General features: G+C 52.5%; 1 protein-coding gene across 1 annotated transcript in view; it reads right to left on the minus strand.

Annotated features, from left to right (window-relative positions):
* MAN1C1 (mannosidase alpha class 1C member 1) overlaps positions 1 to 18,678 on the minus strand; it is a 137,888-nt gene that overhangs the window by 15,742 nt on the left and 103,468 nt on the right. Inside the window, exons 4-7 of the mRNA XM_026014387.2 lie at positions 17,629 to 17,709; positions 10,331 to 10,425; positions 4,322 to 4,448; positions 876 to 969 (exon numbers count right to left, since the gene is read on the minus strand). Of these exons, the coding sequence (XP_025870172.2) occupies positions 876 to 969; positions 4,322 to 4,448; positions 10,331 to 10,425; positions 17,629 to 17,709 (397 nt within the window). The remainder of the gene's footprint in view (positions 1 to 875; positions 970 to 4,321; positions 4,449 to 10,330; positions 10,426 to 17,628; positions 17,710 to 18,678) is intronic.

Consider the following 18,678-nt stretch of genomic DNA (forward strand, 5'->3'; position numbering starts at 1 on the left):
TGATGTTGTAACAACTAGGGCTGGAGGCAGTGGAAAGGGAGTGGGGTCCTTGTTTCAGCAAAAGTAGTGGGGGTGGGGGGTGGGGATGGGGGCTCTCTGGGAAGCCTCTAAAGGCAGGGCCTAAGGAACTTGCCACCACCAATTTGTGCTGTGACCGCATGATCAGGACCTCTTGGTGGAGGAGCAATCCCAGGGTCCTGGGAGGCTTTTCAACACCCTCCAGGCTGCACATCCCCCCAAACCCCATTCTGTTTCGGTGGGTAGAGCTGGGGGCTGTAAATGAGGCTCCACGGTGACCCTCACCCATCTGGTTGAGGCACAAGCTTCTGAACAGAGTACAGCAGGAATCCCAGGACCAGTCCTGGTAGGTGTAAGATACAGCAGTAAATTCATGATTTTTGTATTGCTATATAGTCAGGCTGTGCTTAAGAATTAAAAAAAAAAAAAAAAAAAAAGGATTAAAATTGGAGGTGGAGCACCAGGTTGGGGGCTGGGAGAGGATGCACAGTCTTTCCTGGGGCCACTTCTGGAGTAGGCAGATGGTTCTATGTGGAACGCCCGCACAAGTTTGGGGGTGACCAGAGAGACTTCAGTGGTGCCCTAAGAGATGGAAGCCTGGAGATGCGGAGTGTGCAGGGGTTGCAGAAGGTGGGTGGCTGCCACCACACACGTCACACAATAGCACACACAACACAATGACAGTGAAGGCTCGCTCCCCACGATGCCTGGCAGGATGGGTGGTGCCCTGGGGCATGGGGCAGATGCCTCACTGGCCTGCGGCTCTGATAAATGTGTCCCTCCTCACTTGGCCAGGTGCCTGGCACCGGAGGCTGGTGGCAATCAGGCTGGCTGGGGGGTAGCATCTCTATACTCACGTTGCATCCAGTTCCCGCTCACTGGGCTGAGGAAGTTGGGGTAGAGGCCAAAGGGCTTGTTGATCTTCCTGAGGACCTTTCGGATGTTCCTGACCTGCCAAGAAATGGACACCAGATGCACCTTCACTTTCTGGAAGAAGCCAGCAACTCTCAGCCACCGCCAATGTGTGGTAGTGTGTTTGGATCCAAGAGGAAACCACTCAGACGAGGCAGGAGGGAGAGCTGCATTACCAACAGCAGGCCCTGGCCTGGAGGTGGCGTGAGAGGCATGGGACATGGCTGGACACGGCCTTGGGTGGGAATGGGGCGGGGTGGCTGGCCATCACCTCTGCACTGACCACTCTATCTGGGGACCTGCTAGGCCCCCATGTCCCCCTTGCTTCAGCCCTTCCTCACTGTGCATTGCTTTGGGGGATGGACCTTTTCTGAGGGTGTTGGTTCCTATAAGCAACAGTAGTTCATTTGTAATTGCTTGGTCAAACTGCCTTTTCAATAGGTCAGAAATGGGGACACCTGGGTTGCTCAGTGGTTGAGCATCTGCCTTTGGCTCAAGGCATGATCCTGCAGTCCCAGGATCGAGTCCCACATCCGGCTTCCTGCATGGAGCCTGCTTCTCCCTCTGCCTCTCTGCCCCTCTCTCCCTGTCTCTGTGTCTCTCATGCATAAATAAATAAAATCTTTAAAAAAAACAACAACAACAGGTCAGAAATGGTCAATACTGGCAATTTCATAGGGTTCAGCCTTGGAATATTTTATTGTATTGGACACCTTTGGAACCATTCCAGAGGAAAGGCCTGGGCTCCTCGACACCCCCTGCCCTCATATGCACCTCAGGCTGTTAACAACAACAGTAACAGTTGTTAACTTTTCTCGGACCTCCCAAGCCAGACCCATTACATACATCACCTCCGACCCTTAGAACAACCCATGTGGTATTATCTCTGTGTATCAGGTGACAAACCCGAATCTCAGAGTTTCAGTGGCTTGCCCCTGGTCACTCAGCTCATAAGCACCAGAGCCAGGACACGAGGTAGGTCTTGGCTGACTACACAGAGTAGCCCTTGTGTCCAACACAGGTCAGACAGGGCAGGGACCTCGCAGTAACACATAGCAGAGGCTGCCCCGGCTGGAGCAAGAAGATGCTAGATTTGCAACCTTTGAGGCTACAAAGGACGAGAAGCGGGAAGGCATTTTATCCCTTGGGGTCTGCTCTCTGGCAGTACATGAAATCCTGCCAGCACAGAATCCACCAGAACAGAGAGGCCCTCGGGGATGGTACTATATCATGCTTGTAGATTTATCTACAAGGCTAGAGGCAGGGAGAGCAGCCTTTTTAGCTGTCAGACCTTTCTTTCCAGGGGACAGCACTTTGCTTTACCACATGAGATTTCATATCCATTTATGTTAACAGAGTCCATTATAGGGGACAGGAATGTGCTTGTACCTGAGTTATTCTCAACTATCCTGGTGGTGAGCAGTGAAGCAGGCTAAATTAGCTCCCCTGGAGGGTACGGGTGCTTCTAGAATTTGGGCCAATTTGTTGACTGCCAATAATCACCTCTGTGGGAGGCATGACTGGGGGATGAAAATAGCCGGAGAATGTAAATGCAGAGACACACTGAGAGAAAGACAGGCAGATGGACTTGAGGGGAAAAGCCTGAAGCCTGCTATACTAATCTCGTCTTGAAGAACGTGGGCTTCAGAGTCAGAAAGTCCTGGGCTTGAATCCTTGCTTTATCACTTACCAGCTGGATGACCCAGGACAGAGTCTCAGTTTCCTCCTCTGTAAAATGTGGATAAAAGGAAGACCCCCCTCAGGGTTTGGAGGGATGGTTAGAGATACAATGCACAATGCATAGCAGGTGCTCAGGTGGACTTTGTCCAGACTAGCCAGGGACTAGAGGAGCTCCCTGTCCCACTCCACGTCAGCCAGTCACAACCTTCCCAGAGGAGTTTGACTCAAGAGCATGGGGGAGGGAGGACTTGGAGGAAATAAGACCTTTCAGGAAAAGGGACTGAACTTATTCCACGAACTTTCAAGGTGGGGTGTCACAGGATGCCAGAGTCCTCCCCGTACAAGAGAAAGCTTCTGAAGGCAGGTCTGACATGACAGCCTATTTAAGGGGGGTAGAGAACCCCAACACAGAGAAGTGATCAAGGGACTGAAGAGCTCTTCTTGAGCTTCCCAAGAGTGCTCAGGGGGATTCCCACACTGAATAAACAGTGCTCTTGGGATTCCTTGGTGGCTCAGCGGTTTGGCGCCTGCCTTGGGCCCAGGGCATGATCCTGGGGTCCTGGGATCAAGTCCCACACCAGGGTCCCTGCATGCTTCTCCCTTTGCCTGTGTCTCTGCCTCTCTCTCTCTCTCTGCGTCTCTTGTGAATAAATAAATAAATTTAAAAAAATAAGCAGTGCTCTTAAATCTGGCATCAAAAAGCATATGGGTACTTGTTATAAATGCAGATTCCCGGGCCTGGGCACAGCCCAGAGGTAGGTTTCCTACAGGTACACTTTGAGGTTGGCTGGTGGACACAAGACTGGGAGCTGCTGGGTGGTGTGAATCTATGATCTTCTGGCTCCCTGGGCACCCCAAGAGTCTAACATTCAGAAAATGGAAGGCTTTGGGAACGGGAGGCCTACAAAGGGTTCTTCTAAGAGGGAGGATTTCATCTCCCTAGGCAGGACTCAGGAAGGAACACTTGCTGATGGAGCCTGGGCGCCATCTGAGAGGGGTGTGTATACCCTTCCCTTCCTTGGGTTTCGGGTTAGACCCCGGGAGACAGCTCCAGACAGTGGGACTGCCAAGGGCTGTAATGTGGAGGAGCTGCTTCTTCTGAAGGGCTTCACAGAGGTGCAGAGTGGGCAGCTTTCAGGCTGGCGGACAGCCTGGATGCTAGCTCTGGGCACCCCTCGCGGCCTTAGCCAGCTCCGTAACAATGAGGAAGGACAGACGTGTGCCTCTGCTGTAGAGTGAAATCGCTTTGCCAGCCTGCTGACAACATGAGCTAGGCGGGCATCTGGAAGGAAAAGGCAGCCGATCTCACATGAAAAAGTTAACTGTCTCTGGAAAGGGGACTTTTGCACCTGGTGGCCAATTCCTGCCAATACGAGCTGGTGCCTGGATTTCGGTTCTTGCACTCTCTCCAGATTTCACATATGCGTGGTTGCCACCCAGCTGACACCCGCCGGTGAAAAGCTCGCGAAAACCTCTCGCTGGCAGTCTCATCTCCTCCCTGCCCTGGTAGGACCCCGATTACTCCCTGTGCTCACCTTCCTTGCCACCTGGCTTCAAGCACTCTCACAGCTTCCACAAGCAGCTACTGGCTGTATCAGTGGTGGCTGGAGGCCCCCCTCTGCTGATGGGGGACCCCACTCCCCCCCCCCCCCTCAGTGGGCAGAAGAGGGAGGAGCTGTTTGGGGGTGGGGGATTCAGGGAGAACACTTGCCTTTTCTGCGAAGACCTGGTTGCCAGAGAGCTCGGTGAGGTGTAAGAACTCCAAGTGCAGGGATCCAAACTCAGCCAGGATGCTGCTGCTCCCTGCCATGGCCCAGCCCCAGCTCCTGTTGGAGCCGCTGTGGAAAGACAGAAGCACCCCATCACCTGTCTGCTGGGGGGGCTGCTTAGTGGGGGGAGCACACACTACGACGTGCCAGGCCCTGTCCTGGGAGCTGTGGCTTCTGATCTCCCTTTTTCCTCCCTGTTAATAGGGAGGCAGCACTGCTAATAGCCCCATTTTGCTGATGAGGACACTGAGGGCAGTGAAGTGACTTGCTGAGGGTGACTTGAACCCAGGCCTGTCCACCCACACTATTCTTTGTTTCTATCATCAAGCGGCCCCTGTGAGATGTGTGGGCTCAAGGATGATGGCAGAGCTGCCTTGGTGACCAAGACCCAGCACTCAAGTTAGGCTAAATTTACAGGGGATATCACCAACGCACAGGGACCTTAAAGACCCCACAGAACACTTTCTGCTTCACAGTCAATGGCACTGCGTGTGGAGGGTAAACTGCTGTGGGGGGTCCGAATGGGGGCAGATGAAAGGTGGGGACCCCACCTGGCCTTTCCCTCTCCCCACACTGTCAGTGCTGCCCAAAGACCCACAATGGCCCCTCCCGGAATTCTGTGGAACCCACACCTGACAGGCAGGTGGCTCTGGTATGACCATAGGTCTGGAGCTGCTGGACCCCTGGGAGGCTCAAGGTTTAGGAATAAAAGATACAGGGCCTCTCGGAGCAAAGGGCTTCTCAGCTGTCAATCATGAATGTCTCATGAACATCTCAGACCGATCCTCACTGGAGAGGCTCAGTCCTGCTTCCAGGTACTGGGTGCTTCCAAGGAGGAAGAGCGCAGAGGTGGGGTCGCAGGTTGTCCTCCTATCTGCCCCTCTCACAGATGAGGAAAACAAGGCCTGGGGCGGTGACGCCACCCACCCGCCATCACACAGCACGTGGAGCAGCTGGGACCCAAGGCAGGCCTGACGCCAGGGCTTGTGCTAACCACTGTGTGGTCTGCCTCTCTTTTAATTACATAATAATAAGCAAGGATGCTGCCTTTTCAGGTGTTTTTACTTCAATCTCTGTAGCCAGGGGGCCAGGATCAAGTTTGAGAGGCCCAGGGCACACCATCCCCACCTTCTGCACCTAAGTTCATGCATCATTAAACTGGGCAAGAGTGAATGGTCCTGGTCTCTGTTCCTAGGGCTTTTGTGGGATGAAGAGGGAAGAGAAAAGTGCAGAACAGAGGTAGCCTGGGGCTAGATGCTTCCTCTCCCCGTGCCTCAGTCTCCTCATATATATCATGATGATCTTTCCTGTGGGACATTTAGGACAACCAGGGGGAAAGGTAGGGGCAGAGCAGGGTGGAGTGGCCCCCTCTATCTGTAAGGGCTCTAAGGAGCAGGCTGAGGGGGCTGGCTCTGCCCTGGCAACTGGGAAGCCCCTCCACTTCCCTGCTGGGATAGCTCTGCCTCCCTAGGAACTGGTTTCTGCCTGTCCATCTGCCCGGGACAGAACGAAGGGAGGCAGGCGTGGGCAAAGGCAGGTCAGGGAGGTCACAGTTTGCCATCTGAGGGGCACCCCTTTCCTTGGGGCGGGTTGGGGCTCTCCTGAGGCTACCCCTCTCCTCTCTCAGCTCCATTATCTGGCCTGAATAAAGTTTCTAACGTCAAACTCATCAGTCTCAACTTCTAGAAATAGATGGGAGGAATCAAGTTTTAGATCTTATGGAGCAAGTGGCCTCGATAAACAGAGATAACCACTGGCCCCTTCTTCCTGTCTCCACCTTTTTGGGTATTTCCCTGACTTGAGGGGCATGGGCAGGTGGGGAGGGATGGGCAGAGAGAGGAGACTTGGCTCCTAGATAATAAATAAAACGGCTTCTGTTTTTTGAGCCACTCAGATACCAGGCACTGGGTCAAGCTGTTTGCATCTTGACTTCATTTAAAGCCCACAGGTAAAGCATCATTCATTCCAATATACAAAGAGGAAACTGAGGCTCAGGGAGGGAAGTTATTGGAAGGTCGGAGCTGGGAGGTGGTGGAGGCTGGATTCAGACTGGGCTCTGCACATCCCCTAGCAGTCTCCCACCCAGATGGCCCCACATCCCCCCAGAGGGAAAGTGAAAGTGTCCCCTTCTCTGTCCCTCTTCCCCCCGCACCCCGCAACCCCCAAGCCAAGAGAGACTTCTCTCTCCGGCTATCTCAGTGGGAGCCGTGGGTACCCATGGAGGGTTTCCTGAATAATGGATGCTTCCTGCCCTCATAGCAATTCAAGGTCAAAACAGCCACCAGTCACCCACCTGAGTCTTTTGCTCAGAGAGTCTTTTGCTCTCGTTTTCCCCCACATGAGCCTCTCCTTCCTCTTCCCTCCCTCCCGAGTGGGCTTCCTGCAGTGGAGCCAGCCTGGCAGACAGGCAGACCAGCGCTGGGCAGACGCTGGCAGTGGGCGGGCACCTTCCCTCTCCCGCCCGTCTTCAGATGCTGGCTCCCGGGGCAGCCCGGCCGGGCGACTTCGAGCAGGTCAGCTGATCTCTCTAGCCCTGTTTCCTCATCTGTTAAATAACTGTACCCACACCTCCCAGGGCTATCGTGAGGTATAAATTAGGCATGTAATAACTGTCATTTTTAACATTATGCAATTATGCAATCTAAATCATGTATTTATAGTGTATTAAAATTATCGTTTGAGTTATTGAGCTCCTGATGGGTGCCAGACAGCTGTAGTATCTTATTTTATCTTCACGTCCAACTCTGGAGGTAGATACCATGATTCTAATTTCACAGGTGAAGATGCTCAGACTCAGAGAGGGGGAGACACTTCTCCGAGGTCACACAGCAAGTGATGGAACTGGTAGAACTGAATCTGAATCCAAATCTTAGGTACTTTGTGTCCCAAACGCATCTGTTCTGGGCAGCATCCAGAGACCAGGAGGTCTTTTGATCAGCCCTGTGAGGCAGTGGGCTCATGGAAGCTCTGCCCTCTGCCCCCCTCCCAGTCTTTTAGGCCTGCGATTGGATCTGCGACCTGTTGTCACTTGTGTGTGTGTGGCTCCAAGTGTGTGACTCAGGCCAACATGTGTATCTCAGCCTGATTTGAGTGGGTGGCAATCAGGTGTGTAGGCATGTGTGAGGCTGCGTGTGTGAGAGAGATTAATCCTTGGACTGGCCACTGCCACTCTCTCAGATTCAGTGGTCCTCCCAGATCACAGGTCACAGTTGTCCCTGCCTCTGCCTCCCAGACAGAAGGAGCAGTCACGCTCACTTTGGGGCAGGGCCTAGTTATCTAGCCCTCCCGCTGGGACCCAGTCTGGCCCTTCTTCTTAGAGCTGCCCACAGGGAGCCCTGCCGGGAGCAGGGGCAGCAGAGGTGTGTGGCCCAGCTCCGAGCAGCAGGCCCTCTCCAAAGAGCAAACTCAGAGCCACTGGGGCCACAAACATCCCTGATATTCCCCTGGGTGGAACAGGGTGGCATTTTTTAGCAACAGACTCTCTTACCCAGAAAATGAAAGGGAGGTGTTGCCAGGAAATATGCATATACATACATATGTATACAGCACTGGCAGTATGCAAATAGCCTAAAAATAAATGCATTTTCTTAATCAGAAATGTCAGGATCTGTGTCGCATCCAGTCTAGGCTCTGAGGGACAGGGATAGGGCAGGCAGCCAGGGCTGTGCTTGCAGGCCTTGGGGGTGGGCAGTGCCCTGCACAGAGTGGGGAAGGATGAGCCAAGGTCCTATCCTAGACTCCAGGCAGTGAGGCCCGAGAAACCAGCCCTGGGTGAGAGAGCAACACAGATATGGTGTGTGTGTGTGTCTCGGCTCCGTGATGGCTGGCTGTGTTTCTCCAGGATCAGTGTTTGTGGGAGAGGAATCTGAGCAGAGATCCAAATGTCCGGCTCTGAGAAGTCAACCCTGGCACCGAGAATGGATTTGATTGGCCCTGGGGGCCTGTCTGTGGCCTCTGGTGAGATTTGTGTGAGGCCACACCCTAGGAATGCTCTCCCAGCACAGACTGTAAGGGAAGTGGCAAATCCCCTCTCCCCTGCGAGGCCCCCAGCAGGGCAGGCCGACCCACTCTAGGACAGAGAGAAACTGAGGCACTGGACCAGAGCCCAGGGCCCCTGCCTCCCTGCCAGGCAGCTTGCAGGAGCTACTGTTGGATCCAGAATCCTGACATAAGATGTCACTTTAGGAGATGGAACAGAGAAGTCTGGTGAGAGGGAAATATTACAGCCTTCCTCCCAGACTTGGGGTGTCGGAGAGCCTCAAGTAAGGCCCCAGGGAGCTCCTGGGCACTGGGGCAGCAGGGTTCCTGTCTGAGGGAGGGCCAGGCAGGCATTAAGAGCAGAGCTTTCAATCTGTAACAAAACTGGTTTAAATCTTAGCCCTGGTTACCTATTAGCTATAAGGCTTTGGGCAAGTTACTTCATCTCTCCAAGACTCTGTTTGAATAATGGGGATAACATAAATATCTACCCTCAAAGGGTCTGCTGTGAGGAATACCTGGTGAGGCAATGTATGGAAACCCTTAGCACAATGCCAGGGCCATAGAACTGCTCAGTAAGGGGTAGGCACAGAGTCATTGCTAATCCTTTATCCTGCACACAGTACCTAGCACGGTTATTTATTGAAGGAATGAGCAAAGAACTGGACATGGATCCTGTCATCCAGAAGCTCCCAGGCCAGCAGGGACTATGAAGAGGCACATGACGAGGCCATAAGGAAGCAGATGAAGTGCCTGCAGGCTGGGAGAGGCTAAAACGCTTCTGGCTTGGCGGCACAGGTGGCAGGTGAGCTGGCCTTTGCCAACCAGGGAAGCCGTCTGAGGAAGGCGACCAGTGGAAGAACAGAGTGAGGAAAGGCAAGACAACGGGGCATTGAGGGTCCCCAGGAGCAAGACTCATGCTTTATAAAGACTCAGAGATCGGGAAGCTGGCTGGCCATTAGTTCTCTGGACTCTGACCCCATCCCTTCCCCAATCTGGGTCTCAATCGCCGCATCTGGAAAATGAGTGGATACAAACACACTCCTATTCCCACAACAGGGAAGTGCAGCCACGCCGGGGGCAGGGAAGCCCCCACAGGCTTTGGAGCTGGATTCAGTGGCAGCCCCAGCTCCATGCTTCTCTCATTGCATCGCCCAGGGTCCCTTCCACTCTGACATTCTGTGACTTAGTGACTACCCAGAAAGTCTCCAGTTCATACACTGAATTAAGCTGTAGATGAGGAAGGGAAACCATGGAAGGAGCCAATAAGAATCAATGTTTTAAAACCAAGTCAGTAGAAAGAAGCATTGCCAGTCCATGGTTTCTTTGATTTGTGGAACCACATGGGAGTTCTCTGATCTTATCTAACACTTTTGATATAATCCACATTTTCTGCAGTAAGAATTTACTATTTTTAAAGAGGGGAATATTCCAATAAGTATTATTAAAAACAGAGTTGCAAGTTCTGGGTTTGTGTCCTGGAATGGTCAGTTACTGGCTTACGTGACCTTGGCCAAGGCCTTTTCTCCTTGGAGTCCAAGCCTCCGTGGGCTAGACGCCCCCAGAAGCCCCTCTGGGTTCTGATACTGGGTTCTGGAGACCCAGCCCAGTGGTCCCTCTGTTCAGGGTCTTGAGACCTCCTAGCAGCTTGGGGTACCTTGTCGTGGTGGGAGGGTGTGATGTACCTACTGGCTCCTGACCCTAGCTGGGCACACCTGTAGGGCTATGAGTCAAGGCAGCATTGGGGGACAATCACTTCTCACCTAGGGAAGATCAGGCCTTATGAATCCCAAGCTGCAGATGTGATGTTTGTTTGGTGACAAACATCAGCCCTGGAGAGCCCGAGGCTAAGACTAGTCTCCACTGTGCCACTGGCTTGCTTTGATTCCCAAGGCAGGTCCTGTCCTCTCCCTGTGCCTCAATTTCCACAGATGCAGCCAAAGCCACAAGTGGGAAACCAGAAGATATCTTACCTTTTGAAGTTTACAACACCTTTTGGGATTCCCGTGGGGGTGTTGAAGGCTGGTAGGAGTTTCTCTCCCAGCTTGATGGCCTTTACTCGGAACACCTGTAAAGGAAGCAGCACAGGGCATCATGAACCAGCCCGGGTGGGCACCATCCCTGCCCCAAGCTGCTCCTGCTGGGGGTAACCCAGGAGCTGTGGGCCCAAAGAGGGAAGGGGTGCTGCGTCAGGTTCTGGACTCTATAGACATTCCTGGAGACGTGGCCTTAGTGGAGGTACCTCCTCTGAGCGTCATGCCCTTCTCACTCAAAAAATAAGACCAATACTGCCTCCTTCGGAGGCTGCTGGGAGGAGGGATGACAATTAGGTAATAGCTGTAGAGCCCAAATGACAGTGTCAGGACTATGACAAAGGCTCCATGATTCTAGTTGTGCTTTGGGATGGCCACCGGTAGGATGAAGCAGCCAGGGCAGTGATCACCAACGGCTGGTGCCTGCCCACACCACAGGACCAGGATGCCACAGGCAGGGCATGTGGAAGCACACTTGACAGAGTGGGAAGATCACTGGACTGGGAGCCCTGCCTGGCCCCCGGTTCCAGTCCTTCTCTCTTGGCTTGGCTGCTGCTGTGTGCTTCTCAGCAAAGCACTGCTACCCCATGTGCAAAACCAGAGGAAGGGCCTTTCTCCCTTGACATTCTGAATCTACCCACCATCCCATTTTACAGATGGGAGTGAGCAGAGAAGGTGAATGGTTAAACTCCTAACTTGATGGCCAAGGAGCCATAAGGAGGCCCCAGGCCTCAGGGCCCTGTGGAAAGCTCTGACTCCCTCACACTGTTCTAATTCTCTCTCTCTCTCTCTCTCTCTTTTTTTTTTTTTTTTAAAGATTTTATTTATTTATTCATGAGAGACACAGAGAAGAGAGGCAGAGACACAGGTAGAGGGAGAAGCAGGCTCCCTGTGGGGAGCTTAATACAGAACTTGATCCCAGGATCTAAGTCAAAGGCAGACGCTCAACCACTGAGCCACCCAGGTGCCCTGTTCTAATTCAAAAGCACCTGTGTTTGAGTTCTTTCCAGTTTTTGGATGGATGCTTGTATTGCGATGTATTTCCCCCTCAGGACTGCTTTTGCTGTATCCCAAAGATTTTGAACGGCTGTGTGGAGGTTCCTCAAAGAGTTAAAAATAGACCTGCCCTACGACCCAGCAATTACACTGTTGGGGATTTACCCCAAAGATACAGATGCAATGAAACGCCAGGACACCTGCACCCTGATGTTTCTAGCAGCAATGTCCACAATAGCCAAACTGTGGAAGGAGCCTCGGTGTCCATCAAAAGATGAATGGATAAAGAAGATGTGGTTTATGTATACAATGGAATATTCCTCAGCCATTAGAAACGACAAATACCCACTATTTGCTTCAACGTGGATGGAACTGGAGTGAAGTAAGTCAATCGGAGAAGGACAAACATTATATGTTCTCATTCATTTGGGGAATATAAATAATAGTGAAAGGGAATAGAGGGGAAGGGAGAAGAAATAGGTAGGAAATATCAGAAAGGGAGACAGAACATGGAAGACTCCTAACTCTGGGAAACGAACTAGGGGTGGTGAAAGGGGAGGAAGGTGGGGGGGTGGGGGTGACTGGGTGGCGGGCACTGAGGGGGGCACTTGACAGGGTGAGCACTGGGTATTATTCTGTATGTTGGCAAATTGAACACCAATAAAAAATAAATTTATTATTAAAAAAAAAACAAAAAAACAAAAGCACCTGTGACCTTCTGACGCTGTGGTTTCCCTCTTAGGAATCTATTCTAAGGAAATAAGTCATCAAGGATGTAAAAATTTAACTTTATGGCTATTTATTCCAGTGTTGTTTGTAACAGTGGAAAAACAGAGATATTCTAAATATCAAACAATAGGGAAGTGATTAAATTAGGATTATTCATGCAACACAATACCATGCAGCCACTGGAATGATGTAGAAGACTAATAGCAAAGAAAGGGTTTGTAGTTTGTTAAAAGAAAAATATATTTTGATATAGTGCAATCAACTTTAGTAAAAATTATATGCACGCTGGATGCGTGAGGAAAGGTTGGGAAGTAAATACAGCAAAATATTAACAATGCTCTCCTAGGGGTGTGGAGTAGGCTTATGGAGGAATTTTGTTTTCTGCATTTGGCTTCTCTCTCTGTGCTATTTTTATAATAAAAGCAAACCCACAGTAAATACATATATATATATATATTTTTAAGATTTTATTTATTTATTAGAAATAGAGAGAGGCCAAGACACAGGCAGAGGGAGAAGCAGGCTCCATGCAGAGAGCCTGACATGGGACTCCATCCCAGGGCCTCCAGGATCATGCCCTGGGCCGAAGGTGGTGCTAAACCACTAAGCCATCAGGGCTGCCCCCTCAGAGTAAATATTATTTATTTTTTAAAACATGAGATATAAGTTCCTTAGCAACTGTTCCAGGTCAAACAACACACATTTCCTTTCACTTCCGAGCTCACGGGGGAGCCAGTTTGCTGACCTCCCGAGTGCTGCCAAACAAAGTCTTCTTGAGTCCCCTGACCCCGAGATGTGCAGCTGAACTGCCAAGGCAGCCGTGGAGGGACTGCAGCAGGGAGGGCTTCCCTGTACCACCTGGGATGGGGCTGCGAGGCCTCTGAGGGCAGCTGTGGTTCTCGCCCAAGAGGGGAGGGAGTGAGATGGGAAGAACCGCACCTGGGGCCTGGCAGGGATGGAGGAGAGAAGAGGACAGTGTCCACTGTCCCAGAAATGGGCCCGGGGGCCACCTGCATCTGAGGCCCTGCAGGAGCTTGTCTAGAAGCCAGATTCCAAAGCCTTGCCCCAGAGCCACTGGCTTAGCAACAACAAAGGGCCCTTATTTGAAGCTCCTGATACTGTCACTTGACTCAGAGGAGGCTGAGTGCAGAGGCGCAGAGGAAACCCCTGGCACCTGAACCCAGTGCTGAGGATCCAGGCAGCTGACCTGCTGCCCTCTGCCCTGAGGACTCCTAGCTAAATCTTCTTCAAGGCTCTTAGGAATGTCCATGTCTCTACCCTTGGAAAGCCCTCCTGCTGGCGGGCCCTGCAGGGTTTCAACCACACCAGGAAGGATGCTGAATGAGTATGTGTGGACAAGAGTGGTATCACCAGGAACAGAAGAATATAAGTCCTACTTATTCTCTTGGAAATGAGTAGGTGTGGAACAGATTCTGAACCCAATTCCACTATGTGTGTGTGTGTGTGGGAGAGTTTCCCTATGCCACCGAGCAATTCGCCAGACACCAGCTGGGTGCCCTATAATTCAACTCAGTTCTGACGCTATCTTCCTGGAGATAGCATCAGATTCCACAGTTTGAGGATTCAGTCCTACAAGACGGCCACGGCCCCTCCCCTCTCCCACTTCAAACACCAGTCCTGAGTCTGGCTGGTTACCTGGGCTTCTGATCAATGGTCTATAAATCAGAGGTTCTCGCAAACCCCTCTGTGGGTTTAATTTGCTAGAGTGGTTCACAGAACTCAGGAAACATATTACTTACTGGATTACAGGTTTATTATAAAAGGAAACAGCTCAGCAACAGCCAGACGGAAGAGATGCCTAAAGCAAGGTATGTGGCAAGGGGCACAGAGGAGCTTCCACGCTTTCTCCAGGTATGGCGCTTTCCCCACATCTTCTGGTGCTCCGCCACCCTGGAAGCTCTGTGGCCCAGTTCCTTTTGGGGTTTTATGGAGGCTTCATTACATGGGCACGACTAATTAAACCACAGCCAATTGACTCCTGATTCAACACTGAGTCCCTCTCCCTTCCCTGGAAGTCAGGGTGGTGGAACTGAAAATAACTACCCTCTCACCTTGTGGTTGGTTCTCCTGACAACCAGCCTGTATCCTCAGGTGGGGTCCAAGTCACCCAATTACCATAACAAAAGACACATTTATTGCTCTCAGCGTTTAGGAAATTCCCAGGGTTTTAGGAGGTCTGCCAGAAATGGGATGAAGACCAAATATATATTACTTATTATAAATCACAGCGTATCACTGTGCCAGGTGTCTTATCTACAGGACCTTCAATCCCTGCAACAGTGTGTGTGGGCGAGGTGTTGACCACTTTGAGGAGGATACAACTGAGTCCCAGAGAAGCAATCTGCCCAAGGTTGTGGGGCTATTAAGTGATACCAAACTGCCTTTCCAACAGAGATGTGGCTACAGACAGCCATGGTAAGCAACAGTCAGGGGCCCAGAGGTTCCAGAACCAAGGTGAGAGAAACTTAGCAAGAATTATATTTTGTAGAGTGTTAAGTCCTCTGGGCTGGGAGTGAGGGCCCAGGTTCAAATCTTCCCACTTTGCAGCTGTGTGACCTCATGTGAGCTACATATGGTCCCTGACCTTCATCTACACAATGGAACTGTGCATGTGCCCTGGATGCTTCACAGGGTTCTTCTAGAAATCAGGTAAGAGGATGTATGAGTGAATGTGCTACATAAACTGTGAAGAGCTATGCAAAGGTCACCTGGTGTGGCTGTCATCACGCCTGCCATTCTCATGGGCGATTTGTAGGAATGGCCTACCCAGCGGGGGAGTCTCCTCCCATAGGTTCCGTCTGCAGCAAAGAAACGCCTGGCCCAGGAAGGGGCTTGGGGTCTCAGGCACCATTCCACAAACATTTGTAGGAAATTTGAAGAATCCTAAGACCTAGTCCACAGGCACCCAGTGTGTGTGAGATGGAGGACAGAAAAGGGGGAGGCCTTGGTCCAGTGTGGCTGAGCCCTGGGGACCCAACCCAGCCTTCAGGGACTGCGCCCTGGGCAAGTTCCTTCTAAGTCTCAATTCCCGCATCTGCTAGTAGGTGAAGATCTCACCAAATGGGGGTGTTTGGGACCAATGAGACAGAGCCCATGGGGTATGGTCTCTGCCCTGCAGAGGTGCTAGCGACAGAGAGGGATCAGCAGGGGCTGGAGGACAGAGTTGGGCCTGTCTGGTCAGGGATTCAGAGCTTTGTGGGGCTCCCTGGGCTTTGTGAAGGATTTTTAAATCCCAGGTGCTCCTGTCCATGCCCCATTGTCCAGTCTCTTTCCTAGAGGGTCAGAATGATGATCCTTCTGGTGATATTGGGAAACTGAAGTAACCCATGAAGGATGCTTTTTAGGCTCCTCTTCCTGTCTATCCCTGCTAGCACCTGCACCCTGCTTTACACACACCTTACGGTATACATGATGTAGCCCTCCTTGTAAGGATCAAGGACTCAGTGATTCCTTTGGAGTCTTCTAGCATAAGAGATACCATCTAAGGAATGACTGCGCAAGAATGACCAGGTGAGGCTGCCCCGTGTGTAATCTAGATACTGATACTAGACATCTCAATGCCATGGCTCCCTGGCTCCAAGGAATAAGTGACTTATGCAGGGCCCCTGGACCCTCGTCCTTGTTCTGACCAGCTCCCAGATGCCCGAGAGAACATGTACATCAGACCACAATCCTCAATAGAACACTCAGCTCCCAAGCAAAGAAGAGACTTATTTTCCTTTTCCTTTCCGAGTCTCCCAGATGCTCTGTCTGTACCTGCACTCTCTCTATGTCTTCAACAAACTCTGCTCTCACTTCCTCTTGGCTCACGTTTGATTTCTATCCTGCATGAAGCTAAGGGCCCCCCTGGGGGCCCTCCCTTCCTCTGGGTCCTCAGACCCAGCCAGACTAGATCACTAGATAGCCAAGGCCTCAAACAAGTTCTCAGAATCACAGATAGCCTCAAAGGAGGGAGGAATGGGGGTCAAGCATCAGGGCTGAAGGGCGCCAGCTCCTCCCTCAGTCGCTGGCCCCCAAATAGACCTCCTGTGAGCCCAGAGCTGCAGGACTCCCTCCCCCACCCCCACAACCTGTGGCCACCTCCCATGGCCAGGAGTGGCAGGGAGGCTGGCTAAGTACTCAAACCAACAGGGTGCCTTTTTCTGCTCCATGTCCTAGGGTTTTCAAATGAAATCCAGGCATTATGTGGCTCAAAGCCAAGGGCTCCCAACTACAATTATTTGGGGACAAATTGCCACAAGTGGTAATCTCTGTTGAAGAGAGGAGGCTGCTGGAGAGGCCCGAAGTGGCTGGGGAGGGAGAGCACGCTCCTGTTGTTCCGAACCCCTGCGGCTGCAGCCTTAAACTGCAGGGGAGCAGAAATGACCTCCTCAGACAACAAGCGCTGGGAGTTAGCAGGGGTTTTTCTCGGGGTGGGCAGAGCAGGGAGAGGTGCAGGGAAGGGAAAGGGCCAAAGCCAAGGTGTCTAGCCCTAGAGCAGGGGCTGTGCTGAGCAGCGTGGCCCTCTGGATAATGGGGAACACCAATGAGGGAGGACCCATGTCCTGGGGACCTGGTCAACCTCACACCCAAATACTTGGGCTGTGTTGCACGTTCATGGGGGTGGACGATGCGATGAAGAGCCTCTCATTTCTGCAGAGTTCTGTGGTCTTCAAAATTTTCTTGCAGCATGGAGAATATGGGCTTTGGAGCTGGTCAGCTCAGCGTCAAACCTCATCCCTCCCATCCCATTTCCCAAGAGCTCTGTGAGCCCATCCCCATGGTGGGGAAGGAAGCAAGGCCCAGGGGTGGGAGAGGCCTAGCTCAAGGTCACAGGCAGGGGTGGTGTGGGTAAGACCCAGGTTTTCTGACTCCATGCCCAGGGCTCTGCCCTCCCCACACTTTTCAGCCCTCCTGCTGGAAGCCAACACAGCTTGCTGGGGCCGGAGTCCCTTGCACTTCGCACACGTGACCAGCAGTGGCTGCCCCTTCTCCCTGTTGCCCCTTGAGACCAGTGCTCCTTCCTGGAGCAGTGAAGGCTGGTGGCTGGGCCAGACAGGCAGCAGTGGGGTGGCTGTGGAGCAGGACAAGGCCAAGGGCCCCCAGGGGTGGAAATCACGAAACAATGGTCTTGGCTTTATCAATTCTGAAAACCAACATCTGCAAAAACCAGTCCAGCAGCTCTACAAGCCCGTGCTCAGCCCAGAGCTTGCTGGGTGGCTGTGCAAGGAGCTGCATGGATGGTAGGAAGAGACTAGTGGTCGTCCTTAGAGAATTTACTACCAACTGTGGGAGCCAGTGGGGCTCACTTGGGCAGCAGAATGGAAGCAGCAGACTGAAGATGAGGAAGAGCCTGCAGGTGGCACCGTGGAGGCTGGGTGGACATGGGTAGCCCTGGAGCAAATCCCCTTGAATCCCTGGTTCCTCACTGGTGAAATGAGGGAGTGGGGTTGCATATTCTCCAGAGCTGCCTCACACCTGAAGGGTTCAGGGGCGTCACAGGGCCAACTTACCTCTTCTCCAGTCAGGTAGAAGGCTGAGAGGAGTCCTCCAATGTACCGGATGTTCACCTCAAACAAAGATGCTTCTCCACTCTGCAGGGCGGCAGGAAAGAGGAGGGTGGGGGTAGGGTGAGAGGACACTTGTGAGAAGACTGCAAGGCTCCCAGGGACAGCTAGGCCCTTGAGACAGGTCACTCCAGCCACAGCCCCCTACCCCGATGATCTGGCCACACTGGTGCTGGGTGCTGAGCTCCAGGGCCTTGCCTAGCAGGCCCGGATATGCTGGGTGCTGGTTTTCAGAGCAGAAGTTGAGAGGGATCAGCACCTGCTTGGCAGGCCACTACAGCACGTTGACAGCATTACAAATAAACGCTGGGTTTGGCTTCCTTCCCTAGCCCTTGCCCGAGGCCATGGGAGCAAAGTTATGCCTGGCTGCTCTCCAAGGAGCTCAAGAACTTGGTGGGGAGCCGCTGGCTGAAGCTTAGCCTGAGGGGAGGCAAACTCTAAGCCAGCCACCTCCCCTTCCTGAGGGAACTTCCTGGCTTAGCAGTGGGGGGGTGGGGGGGGCGCCTTCCTTGGGGTGACATGACAGGGCAAAGGGAAGGTTCTCCGAGGAGGTTCTGGGGCAAACGGGACAAAGCTGAGGCTGAGATGGAGGGATGCCAGGCAGACATTTGCAGGTAACCAGCAATCCTCAGCCTCAGCTCTGCAGCCCTTAGGACAAGTCCACACTTGCCTTAATCAGGGTTTTCTTTCTTAGGTCTGAACTGCAAATCAGTGGTGTTGAGCCATCACTCCAAGGACCAGATCTAGGTTAAAATCCCACCTAGGCCTCTTACTTGGCTTTGGGACTTCAGGCAAGATCTCTAGCTTTTGTCGGCCCGAGGCTCTTCATCCTGAGCAGGGCGGCTGTGAGGCGCTGAGGGGTACAGGTGAGATGCTGGCCCAGCACCCAGCCCCGCCCTCCCTGGCACCCTGTGCGGCTTCCTAAAGGTGTGTGCGATTACTTCTCCTGCGCCCAGTGATCCCCACATCACAGTCTTTTATTCCTGACCACAACGA

This window comes from Vulpes vulpes, chromosome 2 (assembly GCF_048418805.1).
Source record: "Vulpes vulpes isolate BD-2025 chromosome 2, VulVul3, whole genome shotgun sequence".
Taxonomy (NCBI): Eukaryota; Metazoa; Chordata; class Mammalia; order Carnivora; family Canidae; genus Vulpes; species Vulpes vulpes.